Here is a 24,282-nt window from a genome sequence, read left to right on the forward strand (position 1 = left end):
ATATATATACATATATATATATATATATACACAATGGAGTATTACATGGCAATAAGAAAGAATGAAATCTGGCCATTTGTAGCAAAATGGATGGACCTAGAGGGAGTCATGCTAAGCAAAATAAGTCAGGCAGAGGACAGATACCATATGTTTTCACTCATAGGTCTAGCAGGAGAAACCTGTTCATTTCCCATCCCCATAGGAAAGGGTGGGGGGAAGAGTTGGGGAGAGGGAGTGAGGCAAATCATGAGAGACTTTTGAATGCTGAGCACAAACTGAGGGCTGAAGAGGGAGGGGGAAGGGGAATGGGGTGATGGTCATAGAGAGGGGCACTGGTGGGGAAGAGCACTGGGTGTTATATGGAAACTAACTTGGTAATAAACTATATAAAAAATAAATTTTATGCCATGTATAAATATTTACAATTCAAAAATAAATTTTAAAAAGCCCTATTTACAAGTGAACTAATTTTACATTGATGCCTCACCTCTGAGAGCTTTCGTCAGGACAGACTTTACACTGGCAACAAAACACATTTTAAAACAATCTCTTTCACAGAGGAAGCCCCTTTGCAGGAGGTTTTTTGCTTTGTGCGTACATTCTCTGGAACCAAGAAGTAAGTTGACTTTTAAAGGGCTTAGCGCTAATTACCTTCTCCCAATGATTGCTGACAGTGCCGTCATTGTAACACAGAACTGCTATGAGCTGCCACAGAGAATTTACCAAGCTTCAAACTTTTCAGTGTTGGGAATTTTTCCAGGCTTGAAGACAACTCAGAGAAACAGTCTGTCCTGCCCAGAACCCAGAATTTTCTGACATTTTAATTTTGCCAATCCAGACATGACATAGGATAGGCTTGAAGCTGCCCACCTTGCTGCATCATGGTGGTCAACGTGTGACACAGCAGACTCTCAGTCACACCCACAGGGAAGGGGTGCAGGGGAGATGCCTTGCCCACTTCTTCGATTCCGAAATCTGAGATTCTAACTCTCTTTATTGTGTCCTACATGTTCAGGTTTTCTGAGGTGGTTTTTGAAATGTTGCAGCATTTCAAGATTTCTCTCTGTCCTTAGGAAAGTCAAAACTGTCCTTGCTTTGCTTAAAAGTTGTGCGCATCCCCCAGTCAGCAAACAGATTTATAGAAGAGGGGCGCCTGGGTGGCTCAGTCAGTTAAGCGTCTGACTTTGGCTTAGGTCATGATCTCATGGTTCATGGGCTCAAGCCCCGCATCGGGCTCTGTGCTGACAGCTAGCTCAGAGCCTGGAGCCTGTCTTCGGATCCTGTGTCTCCCTCTCTTACTGAACCGCCCCGCCCTTCCTTGCTCATGCTCTCTCTCTCTCAAAAAATAAATAAAAATATTTTTTAAATTAAAAAAAAAGATTTATAAAAGAAAATCACATACCTGGGGGAAGAAGATCTAGATAGATAAAGAGACAGAGAATGTGTAAAATGGCATGCTTTTCTTCGTACTTGCTTTCTGTAAACTTAAATATCCCTTACCGTGTTCAGCCCTTCCTTTCTCCTTTTGGGAACTCGGGCCTGATTTATTTCTCCCCACTCTAGCATTGACCTTTACCTAAACTCAGGAGAGTTTTCAAGGTCTGCCTTCCTCAAGCCTCACAGTGCTGATAAAAATGTTTCTGTATTATGTGACTAAGTAAAGGATGAGGAGGGAAAGATGATGAGACTGACTGTGGTTTTAGATTTCTCTCAAAAAATAAGATAAAATGCATAAAAATATCTCCTCTTCGTTAAATTTGGATCTCTGAGGGTGGTAAAAAAAAATCATTATCAAGGCAGCCATTTGTTACGTGTTGTTCTTGTTGTTCTAGGATATTGGAGCTCATTCGGGAGGCTTCATGATAAATTTTGGTCAAAAATATTAGCTCTGATAGGGATTTCCATGATTATTCAAGCACATGGTACCTAAAATCCCCATGATGTCTCCCTAAAATGTTACCCTAGGTGAGCAAACATTTATGTTCTCAGCAGTAGCGAGGTTTAACGGAGGGTTTGTGAACCTCAAACCTTCCAATTATTCAGAGGGCAAGTATCCTTTCTCAGTTACTAAAGTGTAATGGTCAGGTTCGCCATGTTGAACATTTAAAAATAGCATTTCCCCCTATTAATGAGATGATTCAACCTCTGGGGACACAGTGAAGCCTAAGAGGTTTCTGGCTCTCAAGAAATGGAGGCTTTGGTGGAAAGTGGGTGTGTGTCTCTGTGCCTGATGCTGCCAGAGGATGGGGCAGTGCTAGGGGAGATACTAAGGCCCAATAGTGAAAGAAAAAGAACATTCAAAGATTCTCCATCTGACTGAACTTTTCAAGGCCCAAACCATGTTGGCACCATGATTGCCTTAGAAAAGAGACTCATTAGCATCAGAGAAAACCCAATACAAATTTTTTAAAGTAAAAATTAGGGGCCCCCAGGTGCCTCAGTGGGTTGAGCATCTGACTCTTGATTTTGGCTCCAGTCATGATCTCAGAGTCATGGAATCAAGCCCTGCCTCAGGCTCCAGGAGCTTGCTTAAGATTCTCTCTTCTCTCTCTCTCTCTCTCTCTCCCCCCTCTGCCCTTCTCCCTGACTCTCACTTGCTCTCTCTCTAAAGAATAAAATAAAACAAATAATAATAAAAAAGTTAATAAACAAAATAATTTAAAAATAAAGTAAAATTTATAGTGTCTTACCTAACAGACCTTCTCATAGGAGTTCATACCATTTCTGGAAGTGGTAACATTTTTTTTCAATCTATACATATATTTTCCTAAGGAAAAGTTGAGCTCCAGTTTATATATCTGATAACCTGAACAATATTTACCAACAGCATAAGATGCACACAAAGGCCTTTCAATAACATTTTAAAATGAAATAAAGATCAGACTCTAGTTTCTGACTAGATTTGAATATTGACAAAGAATTATATATTCACTGAGAATCTCACCGTTAATAAAACCATTTGTCATTGTGCTTTCTGAAGGAGTTTGGAGAACGTCTATTAATCATTCACATAAAATACATTAAGGGCAGACTATTAATAAAAAGGAAAAAACTCTATTACCTCCCTGGGAAAAAAAAATACTGACATCAATATCACTGTTCCTGGGAGTATTTCTAATCCATTTGATAATAAAATGATGAGAATGATTTTTTAATTATTTCTTAGGATTCTCTAGTAGCTTTTGTGTTGACAAATCTTTTATGATTTCTATTGGCAAGATCTATGAAGCCTATGAAAACTGTACCAAAAAAAATTTACAACAGCAATACAGAAAGAAACCCATCTTGTCCATAGGTTGCACCTCAGAATTATTTGGGCAAAATGAAAAGCAAAGAAAAGCAATTGCATTTCACCAGGCTCTTCAGACACTGTTTTACATTGCAATAAAATGGTTTCTTGGCTTTTGGAAAACTTAGCTGGGGACAACTTCATCACTCACAGCAAGAGACTTTGAAACCTTGATTTCCATTCAGAGTCGTGTAGAAACAGATGATGTTTTTTTCAGGTTGCCATTGCTGGGGAAACCTTTTCTTGTTTGTCATATGCTAAATGTTGGATGTTTGGGTTGTTAGGGTTTTTTAATTTTTCTACCTATATGTAAAACCATATGACAGTATTACATACAACAGGAATGGATTTTTTCCCTACCACTGGGTGGGCAGTGATTTATCACTTTTTAAAAATTTGTTTGCTACTTTAATGTTAGCTCTGTTGGTGCAGGGTGCCCACACTGAAGGAAACACAAATGTGTCCGATAGTGCATCCTTCCAAAAACGGGTGCTTAGGCCTCACCTCATTTTGACTTACCTCTTCGAAAATAGTGATAGAAATATACAAGATAAAATACAGGAAAGAATGAGGCATATTTCTAAAATATATATATACATATATATGTGTGTATATATATACATATATATGTGTGTGTGTATATATATATGTAAACACAATTGAGAAGCTAAGAGAACAAAAGTAAAGAATTTTAAAGACTCAAAGAATGAGTGAAATAAAGTAATTTCGAAATAAATTACAGCAAGTGTACACGGTGATTTATTTCAAAGCCAAAAAAAAAACCCTATTCAAAAATGAGATATTTTAGGGGCGCCTGGGTGGCTCAGTTGGTTAAGCCTCCGACTTTGGCTCAGGTCAGATCTCACGTTCGTGGGTTCGAGCCCCGCATCAGGCTCTGTGCTGACAGCTAGCTCAGAGCCTGGAGCCTGCTTCTGGTTCTGTGTCTCCTCCTCTCTCTGCCCCTCCCCCTCTCATGCTCTGTCTCTCTCTGTATAAAAAATAAATAAAAAGTTAAAAAAATTATTTTAAAAAAATGAGATATTTTGAAAAGATAAATAATCATACGGGTAGTGTATGTAAGTCCACTTGGGCTCCCGTAACAAAACATCATAGACTGGGTGGCTTCAACCACAGAAACTTATTTTCTCATAGTTCTGGAGGCTCTCAGTACAAGATCAAGGTTCTGGCCAATTCACTTTCTGGCCAGGGCTCTCTTCCTGGCTTGCAGGTGGCTGCCTTCTCCCTCTGTCCTCATATGGTCTTTCCTCGGACACAGTAGGTGGGGTAGGAGGACCCTCTGATGTCTCTTCCTGCAAGACATTAATCCTGTCAGATCAGGGGCCCACTCTTTTGACCTCACTTAACCTTAAGTATTTCCTTCAAGATCCCATCTCCAAATACCACAACACTGGGGGTTAGGGCTTCAACATTATGAATTTTGGAGGGACACAAATATTCTGTCCATTATTAACAGTGAGTAAAGACTCATCTTCAAGTTGAGTAACTAACAGTCTTTTGCCAAATGCAGCTCTCTGGTTCTCCATCACTGGGATCCAACAGTTTTTTTTTCTTCCAGACTCTCCTGTTTTCATTCCCTTTTCAAAGAGAAAACCTAGCAAATGGCAAGTGAGGTCTTCTTTAGCCGTAGAGACCTTAGCTGACCCATCCCAGAACTCTTGAGTTTGCTTTCTAAAAGACTCACAACACCCTTTACTTGGCAGACCCTGAGCTATGGCTCTGGTATCTCAAATTTATTTTTACTTCTGTCACCTAGAGATTTTGAGTTCATATTTTTGGGTCTGTGAGACCAACATGATCCATAACCCAGGAATAAATATTTTTATAGGTCAATCTTTTTCATATGCCTATTTCAAGCACGATGTTCTGTTTCTATAATAGATATAACAAAGGTCACTGGTATGTTGACCCCACTAATCACCCAATGAATTTAAGGGAAAGTCAAGATAAGAATCACTTACTGTCCCTGAGCCAGCTGGTATTTATGGGTGGGAGTTTATAATAAATTTCTATGTCTATTTTTATTTCACCTACCTAGTCTATGGCATTTTGTTATGTCAGCCAAGGCAGACTAATACACTAACCCTAAGGGAGTATTTATCTTTTTTAAATGTATTATTTCTTTTTTTTTAATGTTTTATTTATTTTTGATACAGACAGAGACAGAGCATGAGAGGGGGAGGGGCAGAGAGAGAAGGAGACACAGAACAGGAAGCAGGCTCCAGGCTCTGAGCCAGCTGTCAGCACAGAGCCCAACGCGGGGCTCGAACCCACAATGTGAGATCTGACCTGAGCAGAAGTCGGAGGCCCAACCCACTGAGCCACCCAGGCACCCCTAAATGTATCATTTCTTAATAGATTTCTTTTGTAAAGCGCCAGTTATGATTTGAGCTTACAAAATGGAGCACACTCTCTATAGAATGTTTCTTGGGAGGCACCTTCTACTTGCCCAATAGTGTCAATTTCAGAGACTTTTGCTGTATTAAAATGTGACTGTGCATTTTTGGCAATTTTACCTTTGAGAGTTCTAACTCTGCCATTGTTTTTAGCTCTGCACAAAACACAGAATCAAGGTGTCACAATATTATGAGTCTTGCCATCTGCTTGGACGCTTTGTTTCTGATAGAAAGTCGACTTACAGCCTACCTACTAAAATCACATCACATTTTCTCTGCAGTACTGGGGAATTTACCCTTTCATCCTGTTTATAAAGGTCTTCTATTTATTCATCTTACCTAACAGGAAAATAGATTAGATTGTTGACATCACTACAGTCAGTGAACCCTCAGTAAATGTTGGATGAATGCATAGATGGAAGAACAAAATAATAATAATAATAATAATTTGACTTTCACAGCAAACTTCTTTCTCCTAGATCTCTTTGAAGAAATTGGTTATAAATAAGAATAACAACCAACATTTATTGAGTGTTTACTATGTGCCAACCCCTGTTTAAGGTAACTTTCATGGATGATCTCTGTTAATTTTATAACAGCAATAATGTAAAAGAATGTTCTGGAGCAGAAGTGAGTCTTCTTTACCTATTAATCTCTTCTCCAGCAATTCCTTCATTAGGTAAGACCCTTTCAAAATTCTTCTCTTCCTAGGAGCCTCCCCCACACGCACTGTACAGGCACACGCACCTTTTCACCAGTTCCCAAGGAAACCTAATTGGAAAAGTAAAACATGCCATCTTTGTCAAAGAGATTATTTTTAATGCTTCAATAATGAAAGAGGACAGAAGTAGGAGGAGAAGCAGACAGTCCCCATTTAAAGCTGATGCCCTTTTGTTGTGCATATTCTGCCCCTGAGGTTCTTCTACTGGCCTTTGAACACTAGAAGCTGGCATCTGGAAATAACCCACCTCCTACTTCAGTTCTTGCTAAAGTTAGCCTCAGGAAAGTTTATTATTGTAAAGGGCCTCATCCATCTTCTACCATGTCCCCTAGACATTCATTTTAGAGGTGGCTAGCACAGAATTACCCACAGTTATGGGAATCGGGGGTGACATCAAGCAATAGAATGCACATAAAATCTCAAGCCGTCATTTTGGCCATCAGTGCACTTGCTTGTCACTTCCTCCCATATGCAGCCTGGGTGAAATTTCAGCACCTATTCCTTGGACAGAGTTGTTAAGGAATAGGTCTTTCTTCTGTACCTGTATTGGAAATCCTGGCATCCATTGATGTCAGCCTCACATTTCATTTTTATTCATTTTTTAAATTTTTTAATGTTTAACTTTGAGACAGAGAGACTGAGAGGAGGGAAGGGGCAGAGAGAGAAAGGGAGATACAGAATCTGAAGCAGGCTGCAGACTCCAAGTTCTCAGTGCAGAGTGCGACTCAGGGCTCAAACTCATGAACTGCAAGATCATGACCTGAGCCGAAGTGAGATGCTTAACCAACTGAGCCACCCAGGTGCCCCCATTTTTAAAGTTGTACCTGGTACCTTGGAGGTCTCACCCACAGAAACAAAGGAGGGAGAAGGACATCTCAGTGGCCTCTCCTATCCTCATACTTCCAAATCTGCTCTTTATTTCCCCTCCAAAGTTGCCCTGGCTTCTATAACAAGAAGGCCAGAGAATATAAAGCTTAGAAACAACAGAAATATGTTTTTGACAGTTGTGGAGACTGAGAAGTTCAAGATCAAGTGACAGGTGATGGAATCTACTTCCTAGTTTATAAACGGCCATTTTATTTACTGTGTCCTCACATGGTGGAAGGGGCAAGCTAGCTCTCCAGGGGTCTTTTCTAAGAATGTTAATCCTAATCACCTGCCCAAGGCCCCATCCTCTAGTGCCATCACAATGCGGACTAGGACTTCAACATTAATTTCAGAGGTACACAGACATTCAGTCCACAGCAGACTCAGAGAACAGGAAAAGAATGCAACTAAGAACAGATATTTCTGATCACCTTTTCCAAGAAATGCAGGCCATCCAGACCACCAGAAGTTAGTTCTAGGCTCAAGGAAATTAAGCAAAACTGTGTCAATTAAATGCTTAGTATTTGCTACAGCTAGCATTTTTGGTTTTAATAGGTCAAAGTTATTACAAATAAAGCTGGTGTCACTGGGCATAAAGCACATTTATTTTTTATTTAATCTATTTTTTAAAAGTGAGGAAGGGAAGCAGCATGAAATGGGGAAAGAACCTCTAGCCTGAAATAAAGTGGAAGGTCACTTGGGCCTGACTTCATCTCAGGGCCTCCATCCTTCAAATGCGGCGGGGGGGGGGGGGGTCTCCATGTATCAAGACCCTTCAACTTTGAACCTCAGGGGCTCTATCTCTTGGGACCTAGAGTTCCTATGTTAGATGATTACAGAGGTCTCTGGTGATGGCTTGTCTTTTATGATCTATCAGTGTCCATACAATGAACTGAATGACAAAACTTCTTGGTCAGGAAGGTGATCCCAACAGTAAAGTATTGCAGGAGACAAGAAGTTCTGCCTCGAAATGACATGGATTTTAAGAGCTGCTGTGTCCTAAAATGCAGTAAGGTGTACCAGGACTGGGTATCTTACAGATTCCGTGTAATATATGTTCTTTGGCTATTCTAGCATTTCCGTTAATTTGCCTAAGGTCACATGGCTAGTCACAGAGATGAGATTAATGGCTGAAGGGAAGAGGATTAACCTGTATTAATCCCCAGAGTCTCTACCAGACACTGGGCATTCCACAGTTCCCTGAGACTTTCTATCCCCAGTCTATAGATTAATGCCTCCCACATATTCTAGACATTACACATTATGTTAGTACCTTTTATAAAGTTTTGTTGAGTGTGATACTTTTCATATTCTTGATGCATCCACCCAACCTCACTTCTTAGGCTCAGCAAGTGTTTTTATGGATCTCTATTCCCACTCTTAGCTCCTCTGGGCCCTATAAAAAAATTCCCAGCATGCATCACATTCTTTTGGTGAGCTTTACCCCATCCAGTCACCCATGTAGGCATCCATACAGCTGAACAACATGGAGATATAAACTTTTTATACAGTTATAAATTATAGAAACAGCAACAACAACAACAACAACAACTATGTTGAAGACCATTCTTTTTAAGTAGAAATACAAATCACTTAAAATCTTTACCTTCACCCAACTTGACCATGGCCCAGTGCTTTAGAGTACATGAGTTATATTCTTCATGGCTATTTGAGTGCTGGCATTTTATTCTCTCCCACATCATGCCACACTGAAGGGGCTTGCCAGTGAGAAGAAATGTCCCTCCCAAGTGCTGAAGTGTATTGTCCTTTTGTAGAGGGAGAGGGAGAACTTCACTTCCAACCTGAATCCAACCCCAAATGAGCTGAAACCAAGCAGCTCCAGGCAACCCTCTGAGATTGCTACTTGTGAACTGGAAATAAGATGTTATTAGCAATCAATGAAACTGAACTTGAAGATGGCCTATATTCAGATGCCTCACGGGTTTTCATTTTAATTCTCTGATAGAAGAGATTGCATTAAAATGGACTCACCTTCACACTAAAATCTTGCACAGTGCCCTTCACAGCCAAGAATATGAAATTGGGTTGCTTCCAAGAACTATTTTTCTGGCTGTGAGTGCAACCTCTGGCCTGGAGAATGCAGTTCAGGGCCCCCAACTGATGTCTTTTCTGGGGCAAACCATCCCTACCAGGCACAAGTAGAAATAGTATAAGATGCACATGCAAGGAAGCTAAACAGGTTCTCATGATGGCCACAAATGGACAAGCCTCCCACCCATTAGATAAATAAAAATAAAATGAGATAAATAATTTTAGAAAAATAAAAATAAATATAAGTTCATTGCTCCAGAGACCTCCCAGTAGATACTAACTGACATCTGGAAGTATTCTCTTCTCCTTGTAAGTATTCTGATGGCCAGACACCCCCCCTCTTCACCAGGGTCCAACCTTTAGTATTGATAAATAAATCCCACAAGTGTCCAGTTGTCACTTCGGATAACACTCTCTCCTTCCCTCCCTCACACACACACACACACACACACACACACACACACACACACACACATAAAGTTATTCCAATGATTCCATTCAACCACTGAGGAGTTTTAGTTTTGAATCTTCCCTACCTTGTTTCACCAAGATTGCAAAAATACTTATGAGGAAAAAGGATAAACTGATGAATTTTGGGAAAATTCAGCACAGGCTGTAAAGGGAAAGGAAAGAAGAGGGCTGGAGTAAGCAAGACAGACCCCAGAGGTGTGATTGGTAGGTGGAGGTTACAAATTTGGCTCTGAAAAGCAAGAGGAAAAAATAGTAACATTTACCGGATTCACAGTATTTCTAAGATTTTTCAAAGTTTCTTAAAAGAAGCATGACTTTTCCTGGTGCTGAGATGGGAATGATATTTTTCTCCCTTGATTCCTCATAGAGAGGACACTGGGTTAGTTGGGGTAAAGTTCCACTTTGAGCAATCAAAGACCCAAACAACAATGGCTTGAGTAAGAGAGAATTTTCTCTCTCAAGTCAATGTCAGCAGTCCAGGGCTAAAACAGCTCTAACTGGGTGTCAGGAACTCAGATCCTTTTCTATTCTTTCTCCATTTCACCATTCAAAATGACTCTTAAAGCTTTGGCCAAAATGTTCCCATTCCAGCCAGCGGGAAGGAGGGAGTGATGAAGGACACACCTGCATCCTTTAAAGATACATCCCAAGGTTGTAGAGAATTCTTCCAGCTACCTCCTATTGGCCAGAACCTGATCACATGGCCACACTCCTTGCAACAGAGGCTGAAAACAGAATCTTTGTTCTAGGCCTAGGTGAAAATGGGCTTTCTATCACTAATGCCGATGGCCAGTATATGAGCTTGATAGGGCTGCTCTAACAAACCACGGACTGGGTGGTTTCAACAACAGAAGTTTATTCCTCAGAATCTGGAGGCTGGAAGGCCAAGGTCAAGGTGCTGGCAGGGTTGTTTTTTTCTGAGGCCTCTCTCCTTGACTTACAGTGGGCTGCCTTCACCATGTTCTCACCTGTTCTCTTCCTCTGTGCACCTGAACCTCTGATGTATCTCTGTGTATCCTAATCTCCTCTTATAAGGACACCTTATAAGGACCCACCCTAATGGCTTCCCATTTTAACTTAAGTGCCCTTAAGCTTATTCTGAGCTTCTGGGGGTTAGGTAAGTTTAAACATATGAATTTGGGGGAGAGCACAGATTAGTCCATAACAGGCTCTTACCACAGATTCTGCCAGCATCCTTGTAGCAAAATAAAGAATAAGTTCTTTGGAGCCATTTGTCCCATCTCCTCTTTTAAATCCAAGTGTCCTTAAAATGAAGTTAGTGGGTCACCTGGGTCGCTCAGTCCGTCAAGTGTCTGACTTCAGGTCATGATCTCGCAGTTCATGAGTTCAAGCCCAGGGCCATTGGTTCGTAAGTTTGAGCCCCATGTCGGGTTCTGTGCTGACAGCTCAGAGCCTGGAGCCTGCTTTGGATTCAAAGTGTCCCTCTTTCTCTTTCCCTCCCCCACTCACTCTCTCTGTCTCTCTCTCTGTCTCTCTCTCTCTGTCTCTCTCTCTCTCTCTTTCAAAAACAAACATTAAAAAAAATTTTAACAAAACAAAGAAAAAAAAACCCAGAGAGTTAGAGCCTACTACACTGGTTCACACCCATAGGCACTCAGTGAATACCTACGTAGGATGGCAGTCACAGCCCAGGAAATGACAGTAGGAGCTGACTCTCTACCACCAACTCTCCCCACCAGGCTGCACTGGTCCCTTCACGGTCTGACAACCAGCACACATGACGCAGGAACTTAAAGATGTGTGTTTTTGTCTCAGATTTTCCATATCAGAAATTATAAAGCCCCAGAGCAGTGATTGCTGGCCCTGCTTTCACGCAATTCTAAGGCTTCTCCAGAGACCCCAGCACATACCAAACTGCGTTAAGCCCTTCTAGCAAAAGTCATTTGAACTTTATCTGGATCGTTTTTCATTCTGTATTCTGTGGACACTCCACAGAAGCTTTGGGGGGGGGGCGGTGTTGCTACAAGGTCAAAGCCAAGATTCCATAACTCGAGGAGAAGTTGAAAACTTGGTGCACTAACTTCAGCAGCTTCTCCCCAGGGCTGAGACTAATGAACATGCCAGCATCCCCAGCTTGGGAAAAGGCAACACTGACCCCAGACTTGGAATGGTATTTTTTTTCCATTTTTCTAACCAGCTTGCAGTCACCCATTGAACCAGAGTGAGATTGCACTTGGCAGGAAGACAGTGAGAATTTTCCCCCAACATATACTGGCAGCCTTGCTCCCAGGACACCTCTCAAGCCCACTCCAAGGTCCTGGTTTCCTATATAGCAGGACCCATCCCCCAAGACCCCGTCAATTCTGCGTGAAGAGCACTGTTTGTTTGGCCTGAGACCCAAGCTCTTCTTCTTGTTTATTTCTTCCCTAGTGACGCCATCTCAAACGCAGCTTTTGGAAGCTGTACAATACAGCTAATTGTTTGCATTGGACAGTAGTATGTTTAGAGCTTATGCATCTAAACAGACAATTATTTTCCGCTATTTGCTAGTGGCACTGCCTGCCTGGTGACTTTGGCAGATGGGGAAAGGAGCTAATCCGTAGGTTATAAGCAGAAGGGTTATTGATGAAATGTCACCATCTGTTGGTGTCATTAAAATGATATGAGTCATAAAGAGTTGCTTTTGTTTTTTCTCAGAAAAAAAGGTTAGCTTAGAGTTTAGAGAAAAGTTGCTAGATTGCAGATGGCAGTGTGAGATAGGACTGGGAGTGGGGAGTGTCAATCCCAGAAAAGGGAGGAGCCTCGATGAACATATCATATCAGCTTGATGGGTCTTCTGGGAAGTGCTGGAATCCTCTGCCTGAATAAAACCATCTTTCTGATATGAGATGAGATATTTATTAGGAAGATGCAATGCTTCACCTGTCCCATGATCCCTCCCCATTTCTGAGGCATCTACTGGGTGGGGAGGGGAAAGTCATTCATTTGGGTTCAACAAGAAAAATCATACCTGGGAGGGAACAGTTAAAATGCATTTATCTCCTATATCCTCATTGGCCTCATGACAGAGAGATTATTCATGTATTGAGCTGACATCTTGGGGGGCTGGTGACCTCAATGGGAAATGATATTCTCTACATCTGCTGTATCCCCTGGGAGGATATGGAGTTGTCTCGGAGGAGGAACCAGAGACAGTATGCCCAAGATTCCATCCGGATGGAGGAAAGAAAGCAGTGGATGGACCCACATGAATTGCATAGCAAAGGAATCAGCTTTTGGTTTCATTGACTTTATTGACTTCCTTCTTGTCAATTTCATTGACTTCTTCTCTAACATTGTTATTATTTATTTTCTTCTGCTTACTTTGGGCTTAGCTTGCTCTCCTTTCTGTAGGTCCCTAAAGTAGAAACGTAGGTTGTTGTTTTTATCTTTCTTTTTTTCCAACATCTTCCATAGCAAAGGGATGCAGAGCATGAGAAATAGATTTAATGAGGATTTGGATGACCAAAGCAAACTACGCCAACTTCCTAACTCTCCCTTAGTACCTAATCCTCTTAATTCCTTCATATTTGCTGTTTATAAATTCTTTTACCCACTTGCCAAGGACATATGCCCAAAGAGAAAAAACCTGTTATTACCAACTTTTTTCCAGTATGGCTTAAGATTCCTCTTACATATATATATATATTTTTTTTTTAACTCTTGGAGATTGAGTGGGGGTAATTGTATAAACCACTATAAATCCTTTTGGCAGTTCTAGGATTTAAATTATAAATAAACATTAAATCGCAATGTGTCGGGCCTCACGCCCAGCCCTGCGTCTGAGTGAGTCCTTTTCCCCCCTCCAACTGGCCCGAGCCTGCCAACTCGTAGGGAGAGGGGTGCTGAGGGGTCAGTGCTGCTGCTGGAAATAGTGCACGCTGCTGGAAGTAAGAGCCATGGGGGGCAGGAGCTTCACGAAGCCTGTGTGGGTTATTTATATGGTCTCAAAAGGAAGCATCCGTGGAAAAGTTCCTGTTGATATTTTTAGACCTGATGCTTGATCCTCCTGCTGCACTTTCATTTTTAAACAAGCAGGGAAGGGAGTGATTGATACTGTCTGCAGTGCTGTTTTGAAGGCTCGGAGGGCGCATCTGACAGGCTAATGGTCAGCCTGCCAGGCCTGGGGCCACCTTCTGTCTCTTCTAGCTCGGGGACGTCAGAAGCTGCTGACTTCAGCAGGTGGCACATAAAACCTTGGCTGCTTGCTGCCAAGTCCAAAACTCTGAAGTTGAGCCCTGACTCTGAGGTCCTCTGTGGTTGACACTCACGGGTTCAGTCTTACTCTACTCCCATAGTCTGTTTCTCTGAGGATGGGACATATGTTTGTATAATAAGCCTTTGGCTGGAAGAAAAATGGTTTATAATTTAATAAGATGATTGTACAGATTAAAAATTCACAACCACACAATAATCCATGAGCTTGACTATTCCAGGGCCTGAGAAGAGAATTGAGTATTGTTACTGAGTTGTTTCTATGGTTACTTTCATTTGCCTGCTTAAGATCAATGCTCTAAAAATATACAAATTTATTTTTAATAAAAAATCAATATACATATGTAATTTTTGTTTAATTTTTAACTTAAAAATCCTTCCCAAGATTCCCATAAGGAAGCCTATAATTTTGTCTTCAAGAAGGGAAAGAGGAGAAGGTGGGTATTGGGGTCTTTTGCTCTGCAAATATGGTTTTTCATACAAAGTCCATGGATTGTAGATGTCACCTGTGCCAGATGAATGATCAGTTCACTTAAGTGAGAAGCTGAGGAGCATTCAGGGAGAGAAAAGGAAGTTCCCAAGTTCCCATGGCTGTGCTGTGGCTCCTGGTGAGGCTGTGAGCTTTGTGCTCTTGTTCTTGTAGCCTGGGGACATTGTCGTCTTTTTTATCTGTTTACTCTTTCATCTCTGTTTTTCTACAACAGACCACAGAGACGGGTGAAGAGGAGGAGGACCAGCCTCTCAGCCTGGCCTGGCCTACCAACCGCCGCAAGCAAGTCACATTCCTCATCGTTTTACCCATAGTGTTTCCTCTCTGGATCACCTTGCCAGATGTCCGCAAACCTGTGAGTAAAGCACCATTTGTTTCACGGACTCCTTGTGAAAAGCACAGTACATAGCAGTGTGACCTCATACTATTCTCATTCTACCACACTGACTACAGTGGGTTTTTTCCCCAGAATACCTCATGAGCTGTACAAACTTGGGGAAGTTGCTTCTCACCTTTGGATCTCACTTGTCCTCCTCTGTGAAATAAAGGGGTACAAGATCTCTAGATTCCCTGCCAACTATGACATTCTGTGTTTAAGGAAAGCATAGAGAGATAACCATCAGTACAGTATTATAAATGTTTTTAATGTTTACTTTTGAGAGAGAGACAGAGCACAAGCAGGAAAGTGGCAGAGAGAGAGAGGGAGATACAGAATCTGAAGCAGACTCCAGGCTCTGAGCTGTCAGCACAGAGCCAGACATGGGGCCCAAACTTATGAACCATGAGATCTGACCTGAGCCGAAGTGGAGTGCTTAACTGATTGAGCCACCCAGGTACCCCCAGTATTGCGTATTTAAGGGGACCATACATCCCAGTTTCCCAGAACTGTCCCTTTAATCCCCAACCATGCTGGTTTGGAAGATGAATTATATGGTCATCCTTTGCATATATGAAATGCCAAATTAAAGAAGCCATGCCAGTTGATACAAAAGCCAGGAAGTAGCTTCTTGATCATGCTTAGCACAAAAGAGTTTCATTAGGTTTGATCTTGTATCAGTTAGCATTTGCTGTGTAACACACCACCCTAAAACTTAATGGCTTAAAAAAATCAGCAATTTTTTAGTCCAGAAATCCATAAATTGGCCATTTGATCTGAGCTCAACTGGACAGTTCTGCTCACTCACATGGCTGAGGGCTTGTTGGTATAGGAGTATTTCAGCTACAAAAGTTCATCTCTGTACCACATGGTATCGTGTCTTTAAGTAAGCTAGCTGGAGCTGATTCACGTGATGGCCAAGTTCCAAGGGCAGCAAAATGGAAAGCTGCAAAGTTCTCTTGAGATCTAGTTGGCAATCTGCTGTCACTTCTACCACATTTTTTGGTCAGAGAAAGTCAAGGCCAGCCCAGATTCAAAGATAGGATAATAGACCTCACCTCCTTTTTTTTTAGATTATTTATTTTGAGAGAGAGAGTGGGGCAGGGGCAGAGAAGCGAGAGAGAGAGAGAGAGAGAGAGAGAGAGAGAGAGAGAGAGAGGGAAAGAATCCCAAGCAGGCTCCACACTGTCAGTGCAGAACCCGATGCAGGGCTTGAATTCATGAACCATGAGATCATGACCTGAGCCGAAATCAAGAGTTGGATACTTAACCAACTGAGCTACCCAGGGGCCACTAGATCTCACCTCTTGAAAAGAGTTATAAAGTGTCGTGGCCACTTATGCAGTCTACCACAGTCTCCATGCATTGCCACAAGGGCCTCTTGACAAGATATTGAGGGAGAGGAAAATAAAAGGAGAAAATGATTCATTAATAAACACTTGCTACTTCGGAGAGCCTGGCGGCTCTATCTCCTCAGTAGTTTTTGAATTACCCATGGAAATGAACATTCTAAACCTTGATAGTAATTACAAGGAAAACATGATTTTTTTAGTGTACATCCAGTTTCAGGGTAAACAATCCTCCCATTTGTTTTTATTTCCACCTCATTTATATGCAAATTATATGACACTGTGTGTTGGATTATATGCACTCCCAGCTCAGATTAATTCTCTCTTATAGTCTTCTTACAATAATGGCTTTGTTTTAAAAGTAAAAGAACTAAAATATAAACCTTGATGAGGAACATGTCTGATAAAAATTGAAAATAATAAAGGAAATAAAGACCCCAAAAGTTATATTCTCTCATGACCTAGAATGGGTGTTATTACAAAACAGGAATGGATCTAAATGAGGTATCAAAATATGACTCATTAGAACTGGGAAGGTACTAAGAAGTCAGCTATCACTGTCATTCATAGATTCATTCACTAAGTATTTATTATGTCTGCAGTGCACAGTTCTAGCAAGAATCAAGTGTTTGAGGCCCAGAGAGGTTTAGCATCTTGTCCAAGCACACCCAGCAAGTAAGAAGCAAAGTCAAGACTCTCGGCCAGGTCTTGGCAGTGACTTTCATCTCCCTGAGTTTCAGTCTTCTCATCTCTTAAAAGCCAAAATGAGAGGACGCCTGGGTGGCTCAGTGGGTTAAGCCGCTGACTTTGGCTCAGGTCATGATCTCATCATTTATGGGTTTGAGCCCTGCATCAGCCTCTGTGCCGACAGCTCAGAGCCTGAAGCCGGCTTCAGATTCTGGATCTCCCTCTCTCTCTGCCCCTTCCCTGCTCATGCTCTCTCTCTCTCTCCCCAAAATAAATTTAAAAAAATTTTTTTTTAATTTTTAAAACAAAATGAGGATAAGATTATCTCATAACAACTGCCGTTATTATCTGAGCACTTATTTTGTGCCAGACACCTCCATCGACACTTTATGGGCATGAAGACCTCAGAACAACTAGGTATTTTTTTATTCCTCCCATTTTACAGATGAAAACCTTGAGGCTTCGAAGATGAAATAATCTTAGGTCACATCACTGGTAATTGGTGAGCAAGGATTTGAGTAACAGTCATATTAATCCAGAGAAGACACTTTTAATCTTTAATAGGCTTTTCTAGGGGACTGTTGTTAGATGTGTACACCCCAAAACCTTGCACAGAATAGATGCTCAGTGAATATTTGTTGAATTTAAATCAGTAAGGAAATAGCCAATTTGTGCAATCAGCTAATGTCCAGAAACATTTTTCAAGCCAAGAAAGTATCACACTGATGTCCTAAAAGCTTCTAATGAGAACATTAGCTGTCAATTAGACACGTAAACCATTACATTGGGAACAAAATGGCCGGCACATGGACACAATTTGCTTTTTGCTAATTAGTACGAGGTTCATCCCAGCAGATGTTAGGATGAACCACCATTACTAACCAAAAATTGACATGTCAGACGTTGGCTTCAAGGGCTCTTCTCTTCCCTCCAGTGAGACTGGTAACTAAATAATTGCACGAGTGCTCCTGGGCGGTGATGTCTGGAATGAGACCATAGAGTCCAAATAAGGGGAGTAGTTCAGAAAAAATGAAAGCAGAAGGAATTACCTGGACTGTGAGGTTGTAAATTATAAGGTAGTTAGACAGTTGGGAAACACAAACTGCTGGTGCATAAAAGGGTTGAAGCTTCTAAATCAGAGATAATGTGGGAGGTTGGGTGAGGCAGATGGCCATACAGCTGGAATGCTAGTCTGTATCTCCCCAATGCTCTTTATATTTTCTGACATTCAGAGCACAGGCTAATATTATGATCATCATCATGTCTATAGCTGGGAATATTTTGAACATTATTGGCCTTATTTTTCCTTCAAGAACAAGTTGGTATAACCTACATCTTGGGAATACATATGTAGTCAGACAAACTAGGCTTGAATTTCAGGTCTAGTTCAAGATTTGTGTACAGAGTAGGACCTGGGCTTTACCCACCCCTGGTTTATGATGTAGACCTGGAAACTTACAAATAGAAACTATTTTTAATTTATTTTCAGTGAGCCCCTAATACAACACTAGGTACATATAGACGTCCATTAATTACAAATTGGCCTCTTGATCAAGAACCATAAGCATCAAAATTTAAGTGAGAGGGGTTTTCATTAGTATGTTGGTTTGAACTTAGTTCCTTTACCTCCTTAGTCCGATTCCTTAGTTGCTACCTTTTGACTTGGAACGTTGGATGGTTCAGGGATGATATTTCTCAGATGAGAAATATGTTCAAATAATTTGGTTCTAACTTGTGACATTACACCAAATGAACAGACGTGCAGGGGTACAATAGATAAAATAATAATTATATATTTAATAAATGAGGTATCCTAAAAAGCAAGCAATCTGTGAAATGATGACTCTCCCAAGATCTCCTGTACATATACCATAAAGTATGGAGATGGTGGGGTGCCCGGGTGGCTTAATCAGTGAAGTGTCCAATTTCAGCTTAGATCATGATCTCATGGTTCATAAGATTGAGCCCCACAGTAGGCTCTCCACTCTCAGCATGGAGCCTTGCTCAGATCCTCTGTCTCCCTCTTTCTCTGTCTTTGTCTCTCTGCCTCTCTCTGTCTCTTTCTCTCTCTCAGCCCCATTCCCCCATTAAAAATAAATAAACATTTTTTTAAAGTACGGAGATGGTACTTCATTGCCTTACAGGATGGTCAGAATCAAACTCACAGACTGGCTGCTGCTCCAATCACCTGGGTGGCCCAACACCGCGGGAAAAGCCCTTTCTTTCCCTGTGACGGAGCCTGGCCATAGGATATGAAACCACCATCTCAGGATACTGAAACAGTGACTTGTGACCAGAGGAAAAGAATGAGGACTCCAATCAGCTAAGCTCTATGGCTGGGAAAATTGATTTTTCAGTGCCGGCAATTCCAAGGCTTAGCAAATTTGGCCTCCAGAACCCAGCTGACTTCTCAGCTTTCAAGGATTTGCTCTCAGAAGTGCCTGTCTCAACCTCCATTTTGAAAAATGGATGACCTTTTTTTCCATAACCCATTAAAGTGTTCAGGTTCCCAGAAGGGGCCTGAGTCTTTAACCAAAATATTTTCCTTTTAACAGAGGGAAGGGGCAAGGGGCAGCACCCCAATGTCATCAAGCCCACGGGTCCTCCAGACACTGCAGCTAGCAAGTAGCCCCGGAAAGGCAGCAGTCGTTAAGAGAAAGAAATGGTTATTTTGAAATTTAACAGAACAGTATGAATGATAATAAAAACATATATTGAAAACGTGCGGTTAGTAGAGAGAACATAAGCCCAGGTTGGGACAGTGGAGACTATGTCCATTATTATTATAAATCTTCAAGAGTTTACTATGTACACGTGTATCTTTTCCTTTTGATAAAGCTCTCCAAAGCCATGGCAGACAGTGTTCTGTGTGACTGCCCAAGGTCAGCCCTTTAGACAACTGAGATAGCTTTCATCCACGTCAACTCCAGGATCCACTTCTCTGGACACAATTGGATGGCAGTATCAAAGCAAAAAATGAGATTGTTTCTCAAAGTGGAAAGCTTTGAAATAAAAAGTGTTTGGCAGTAATAGGTGAGAGACTGAGCGCATTCTGCTATCGGAACATGTTTGAAAGGGCCCCAGTTTTGCAAAAAAAAAAAAAAAGACCAGTGCAAGCCTGGATTTCCTGTAGTGGGATAAGGTTTAAAAAAAAAAAAAAAACACTGCATTTTGAGTATCTGGTTTTGGCTAATATTTGAAGGAAACTAAAAATGCACACTCTGAGCACTAAGTAATGTACAGAATTGGTGAATCACTATATTACATTTTATTATACACCTGAAGCTAATATAGTACTGTATGTTACTTATACTCGAATTTAAAATATAAAAATAAACAGTGATCACACTTTAAGCCTGAAATTACACAAAGGCTTTTGATCAAGGCAGAAACAAACGTAGTACAGTCAGGGGTGGAGAACAGGGGAGAAAACCTCCCTGGGAGCATCTACACTGCCAGCCCTGTGGACAGCAGCATGCTGGACCTCTGATATTCCAGTCCGTAAGAATGGTTCAAATATCCTGGAGGGTGACTGTCATCAAGAATTTATAGAAACTGTGATGATGGCTTCCACTGTGTGGCTTTTCCCAATAATTCATGGGACTATAACAGGAACCTGTTTCAGAATCTATTGATCCTTCTTGTTAAAAGCAATTAATCACATAGGTTTTCTGGCAAATGGATTGCTAGGATACGTGGGGTGAAGCAATACAAACTGATTCTGACGACTATGGGGTAGTCAAGAGATTGAGGGCAAGACTAAGAAACCAAGCCATGGAACGGGCAGGGGCAGGGGGCATCTGAGCAACCAGCAGTAGGAACAGACATTCTTTTTAAGAAATGTCCATCTCAGGAACTAGCTTGGTGATGATTTGGCTCCAAACAACATTCCTAAGAGAGAATCTTCCTGTCCTGGCTTAAACGGTTGGGGGGCGGGGGTGGCTTTTGATTGCTAAGCCTATGAACATGGAAGGGAATGAGGGAGGAGTAGCTGCATTGGTGGTTTTAGCTTTGGTCTATCAGATCCACCTCCCTGAATGGCACTGACACTCTCGCCTCTTCCTGGTTCTCTTTCAGTCATCAAGGAAGTTTTTTCCCATCACATTCTTCGGCTCCATCACCTGGATTGCTGTATTCTCTTACTTGATGGTCTGGTGGGCACACCAGGTAAGGCCTTAATAGTAACACTCATCCACCTGGTTCTTTTCATGGTTGCCAAACAGTTAATCAACATGTTTGCTTTTGGAAATTGGCAAAATCGTATCGTGTCCGACAAGGTACATATTTCAGGACTAAAAGAATTTTACTCCAGTTACCTTTCCAATCCCTCCTGGCCTTTTCCTATAGCATGGAGTCAAATCAGCCATGTGGAAGAAGACACCCTATCTCTTCTTGCCCCCTACAACCTGAATCCAGGCCTACCCAGGGCTGGGAGGAATGTCAGATTTTGCCTTACTCCATGATACTTAACTTCCTCTTGGGCAGCCACTCACCTCATGCTCTCACCAGGCTTTCAGATTCTTTCAGAAAAATAACTGGAGAAAAAATGGTCTCTTCCTTGAACCTCACTTCACTATAATGATGATGTATTTTGCTTTTAACACTTTTAACCCAGTGCCATTTATAGTGCCCATCACAAGAATAAACTCTCAGGAATTGTTTGTTATAACACATGGATGAAAGAATGAAATACAAGTTTTACATTCTCAGAGATAACAGCAGTAACCATTGTTGACTGAACATGCACCAGATGCTGGATAATTCACATCCCTTCATCCTTATGATCTTGACAGTCACCCTGTACATAGACGCAAATCCTATCAAGGAGGTGCTATTATTACCTACATTTATAGATCAAAGAGTTAAGCTTAGAGCTAATAATAAAATTGCTCAGGATCATATAGGTAGTAAATAGTAGAACTGAGATTATAACCCAGGGCTCTGACACTCCAGAACTCATGCTTTTAATGTCTATTATAAACTATAAATTTCAGACTTCCACTTATATTCTTTGTTTAATATAGTCTTTAAATTATACTTGTTAGCATAATTAAAGTATAGCAATTTGATATAAGGAAATGTGAGAATATACGTGGATATATCAGAAATGGTGCTTGAAATAACTGGTTTTTGATATGCCAAAATAAAGGAGATTAGACCTTTCCCTCACACCATACTCAAAAATTAACTCAAAGTGGATCATAGGTCTACAGGCAAGTGCCAAAACTATCCAATGTCTAGAAGAAAACAGAAAATCTACATGACCCATGGGTTAGGCAAAGAGTTCTGTGATATAATGCCAAAACATGATCCATAAAGGATAAATCTAGTTAGACTTCATCGAAAGTAAAAGTTATGCTTTTCAGAAAATACCACTTAAAAAAATACAAACCCCAGACCGAGAGAAAATATTTACAAATTATATACATATGATAAAGTACTTGTGTCCAGGATATATAAAAATCTATTAAAGCTCCGTAATATAAAGGCAAAGGGCACCTGGCTGGCTTATTTGGCAGAGCATGCAACTCTTGATCTCAGGGTTATGAGTTCAAGCCCACATTGGGCATGGAGCCTACTAAAAAAAATTAATAGAAAAGCAATGTTTAAGATAGTCAAAAGATTTGAATATACTTCATCAAAGAAGATATACAAATGAATAATAAGCACAAGAAGACATGCTTGACATCATTATTCATTAGGGAAATGCAAATCAACACCCCAAGGAGATGCCACTTCACTCTCGGGATAGATATAATCAAAAAGACAGATAATAAAAAGTATTGGAGATGCTATATAGAAATTGGGGCCCTTATATATGGATGGTAAGAATGTAAAATAATGCAGCCACTTTGGAAAACAGTTTGGCAGGCCACAGAATGTTACACAGAGTCATCATATGATCCAATGATTCCACTACCTGTATACACAAGAGAAATGAGAAAACATCTACACAAAAATCTATATACACATGTATACAACAGCATTATTCAAAATTGCCAAAAAGTGGAAACAACCCAAATGTCCATCAACTATGAATGGATACAAAACATGTGGTCTATCCACATAATAGAATACTATTCCACAATAAAAAGGAATGAAGCACTGATACATTCTACATGTGAATGAACCTCTAAAATATGCTAAATGAAAAATGATGGTCACAAAAGATCACATGTTATAAGATCCCATTTAAATGAAATGTGGGGGCGCCTGGGTGGCTCAGTCGGTTAAGCCTCCGGCTTCGGCTCAGGTCAGATCTCACGTTCGTGGGTTCTAGCCCCGCGTCAGGCTCTGTGCTGACTGCTAGCTCAGAGCCTGGAGCCTGCTTCCGGTTCTGTGTCTCCCTCTCTCTCTGACCCTCCCCGTCTCATACTCTGTCTCTCTCTGTATCAAAAATAAATAAAACATTAAAAAAAATTAAATGAAATGTGGAAAATAGGCAAATCTATAGAGACAGAAAGTAGTTAAATGGTTGCCTAGGGTTGGAGAGCTTGGAGGAAAATGGGAAATGACCACTAATGGGTATGGGGTTTCTTCCTGGGATGATGAAAAAGTTCTAAATTTAAATTATAGTGATAGCTATTCAAGTCTATACATATACTAAAATAATGAATTATACACTTTAAGTAGATGAGTTTAAGTTATGTGATTTATATCTCAATAGAGTTATTTTAGAAATAAATACAAGATACTACTTCACAGTCATTAGGATGGCCATAATCAAAAACACAGACATATGTTGGTGAGGATGTGGAGAAACAGGACTGCATACATTTATCAAAGATTCTCACAACTAGGGCACCTGGGTGGCTGTTGGTTAAGTTTCCAACTCTTGATTTTGGCTTAGGCCATGATCTCAGTTTTTGGGGTCAAACCCCGCTATCAGTGCAGAGCCTGCTTGGAATTCTCTCTCTCCCTCTCTTGACTCCTCTCCCACTCATATCTGCACACTGTCTCTCAAAATAAATAAATAAACAACAAAAATCTCACAGAACTATTTTTATTTGTTTTTTTCTTTTTATTTTTTTCTTTTCCAATCTATCGCTATTTTTTATTAACAGTTTATTACCAAGTTGTTTTCCATATAACACCCAGTGCTCTTCCCCACAAGTGCCCCTCTCCATGACCATCAGAAGGGTGAGTTTTACTGAATATAAAATTAGACTTCACTATATGTAAATTACACCTTATATTTAAAAGAAAAAGAGCAGGGGTGCCTGGGTGGCTCAATCGGTTAAGCTTCCGACTTCAGCTCAGGTATGATCTCACAGCTCATGGGTTTGAGCCCTGCATCCGGCTCTGTGCTGACAGCTCAGAGCCTGGAGACTGCTTCAGATTCTGTGTCTCC

At 40.9% G+C, this 24,282-nt stretch overlaps 1 protein-coding gene across 3 annotated transcripts in view; it reads left to right on the forward strand.

Annotated features, from left to right (window-relative positions):
- The window catches only part of SLC24A2 (solute carrier family 24 member 2), a 250,173-nt gene that overhangs the window by 214,115 nt on the left and 11,776 nt on the right, over positions 1–24,282 (forward strand). For 2 of the 3 annotated variants that reach the window (XM_029920829.1, XM_029920830.1), the window contains 2 exons: positions 14,734–14,874; positions 21,009–21,098. In XM_029920829.1, coding sequence (XP_029776689.1) covers positions 14,734–14,874; positions 21,009–21,098 — 231 coding nt within the window. Of the gene's footprint in view, positions 1–14,733; positions 14,875–19,075; positions 19,610–21,008; positions 21,099–24,282 lie in introns of those variants that run through there. The other variant, XM_029920831.1, reaches the window with a different exon arrangement.

Source organism: Suricata suricatta, chromosome 13 (genome assembly GCF_006229205.1).
Source record: "Suricata suricatta isolate VVHF042 chromosome 13, meerkat_22Aug2017_6uvM2_HiC, whole genome shotgun sequence".
NCBI lineage: Eukaryota > Metazoa > Chordata > Mammalia > Carnivora > Herpestidae > Suricata > Suricata suricatta.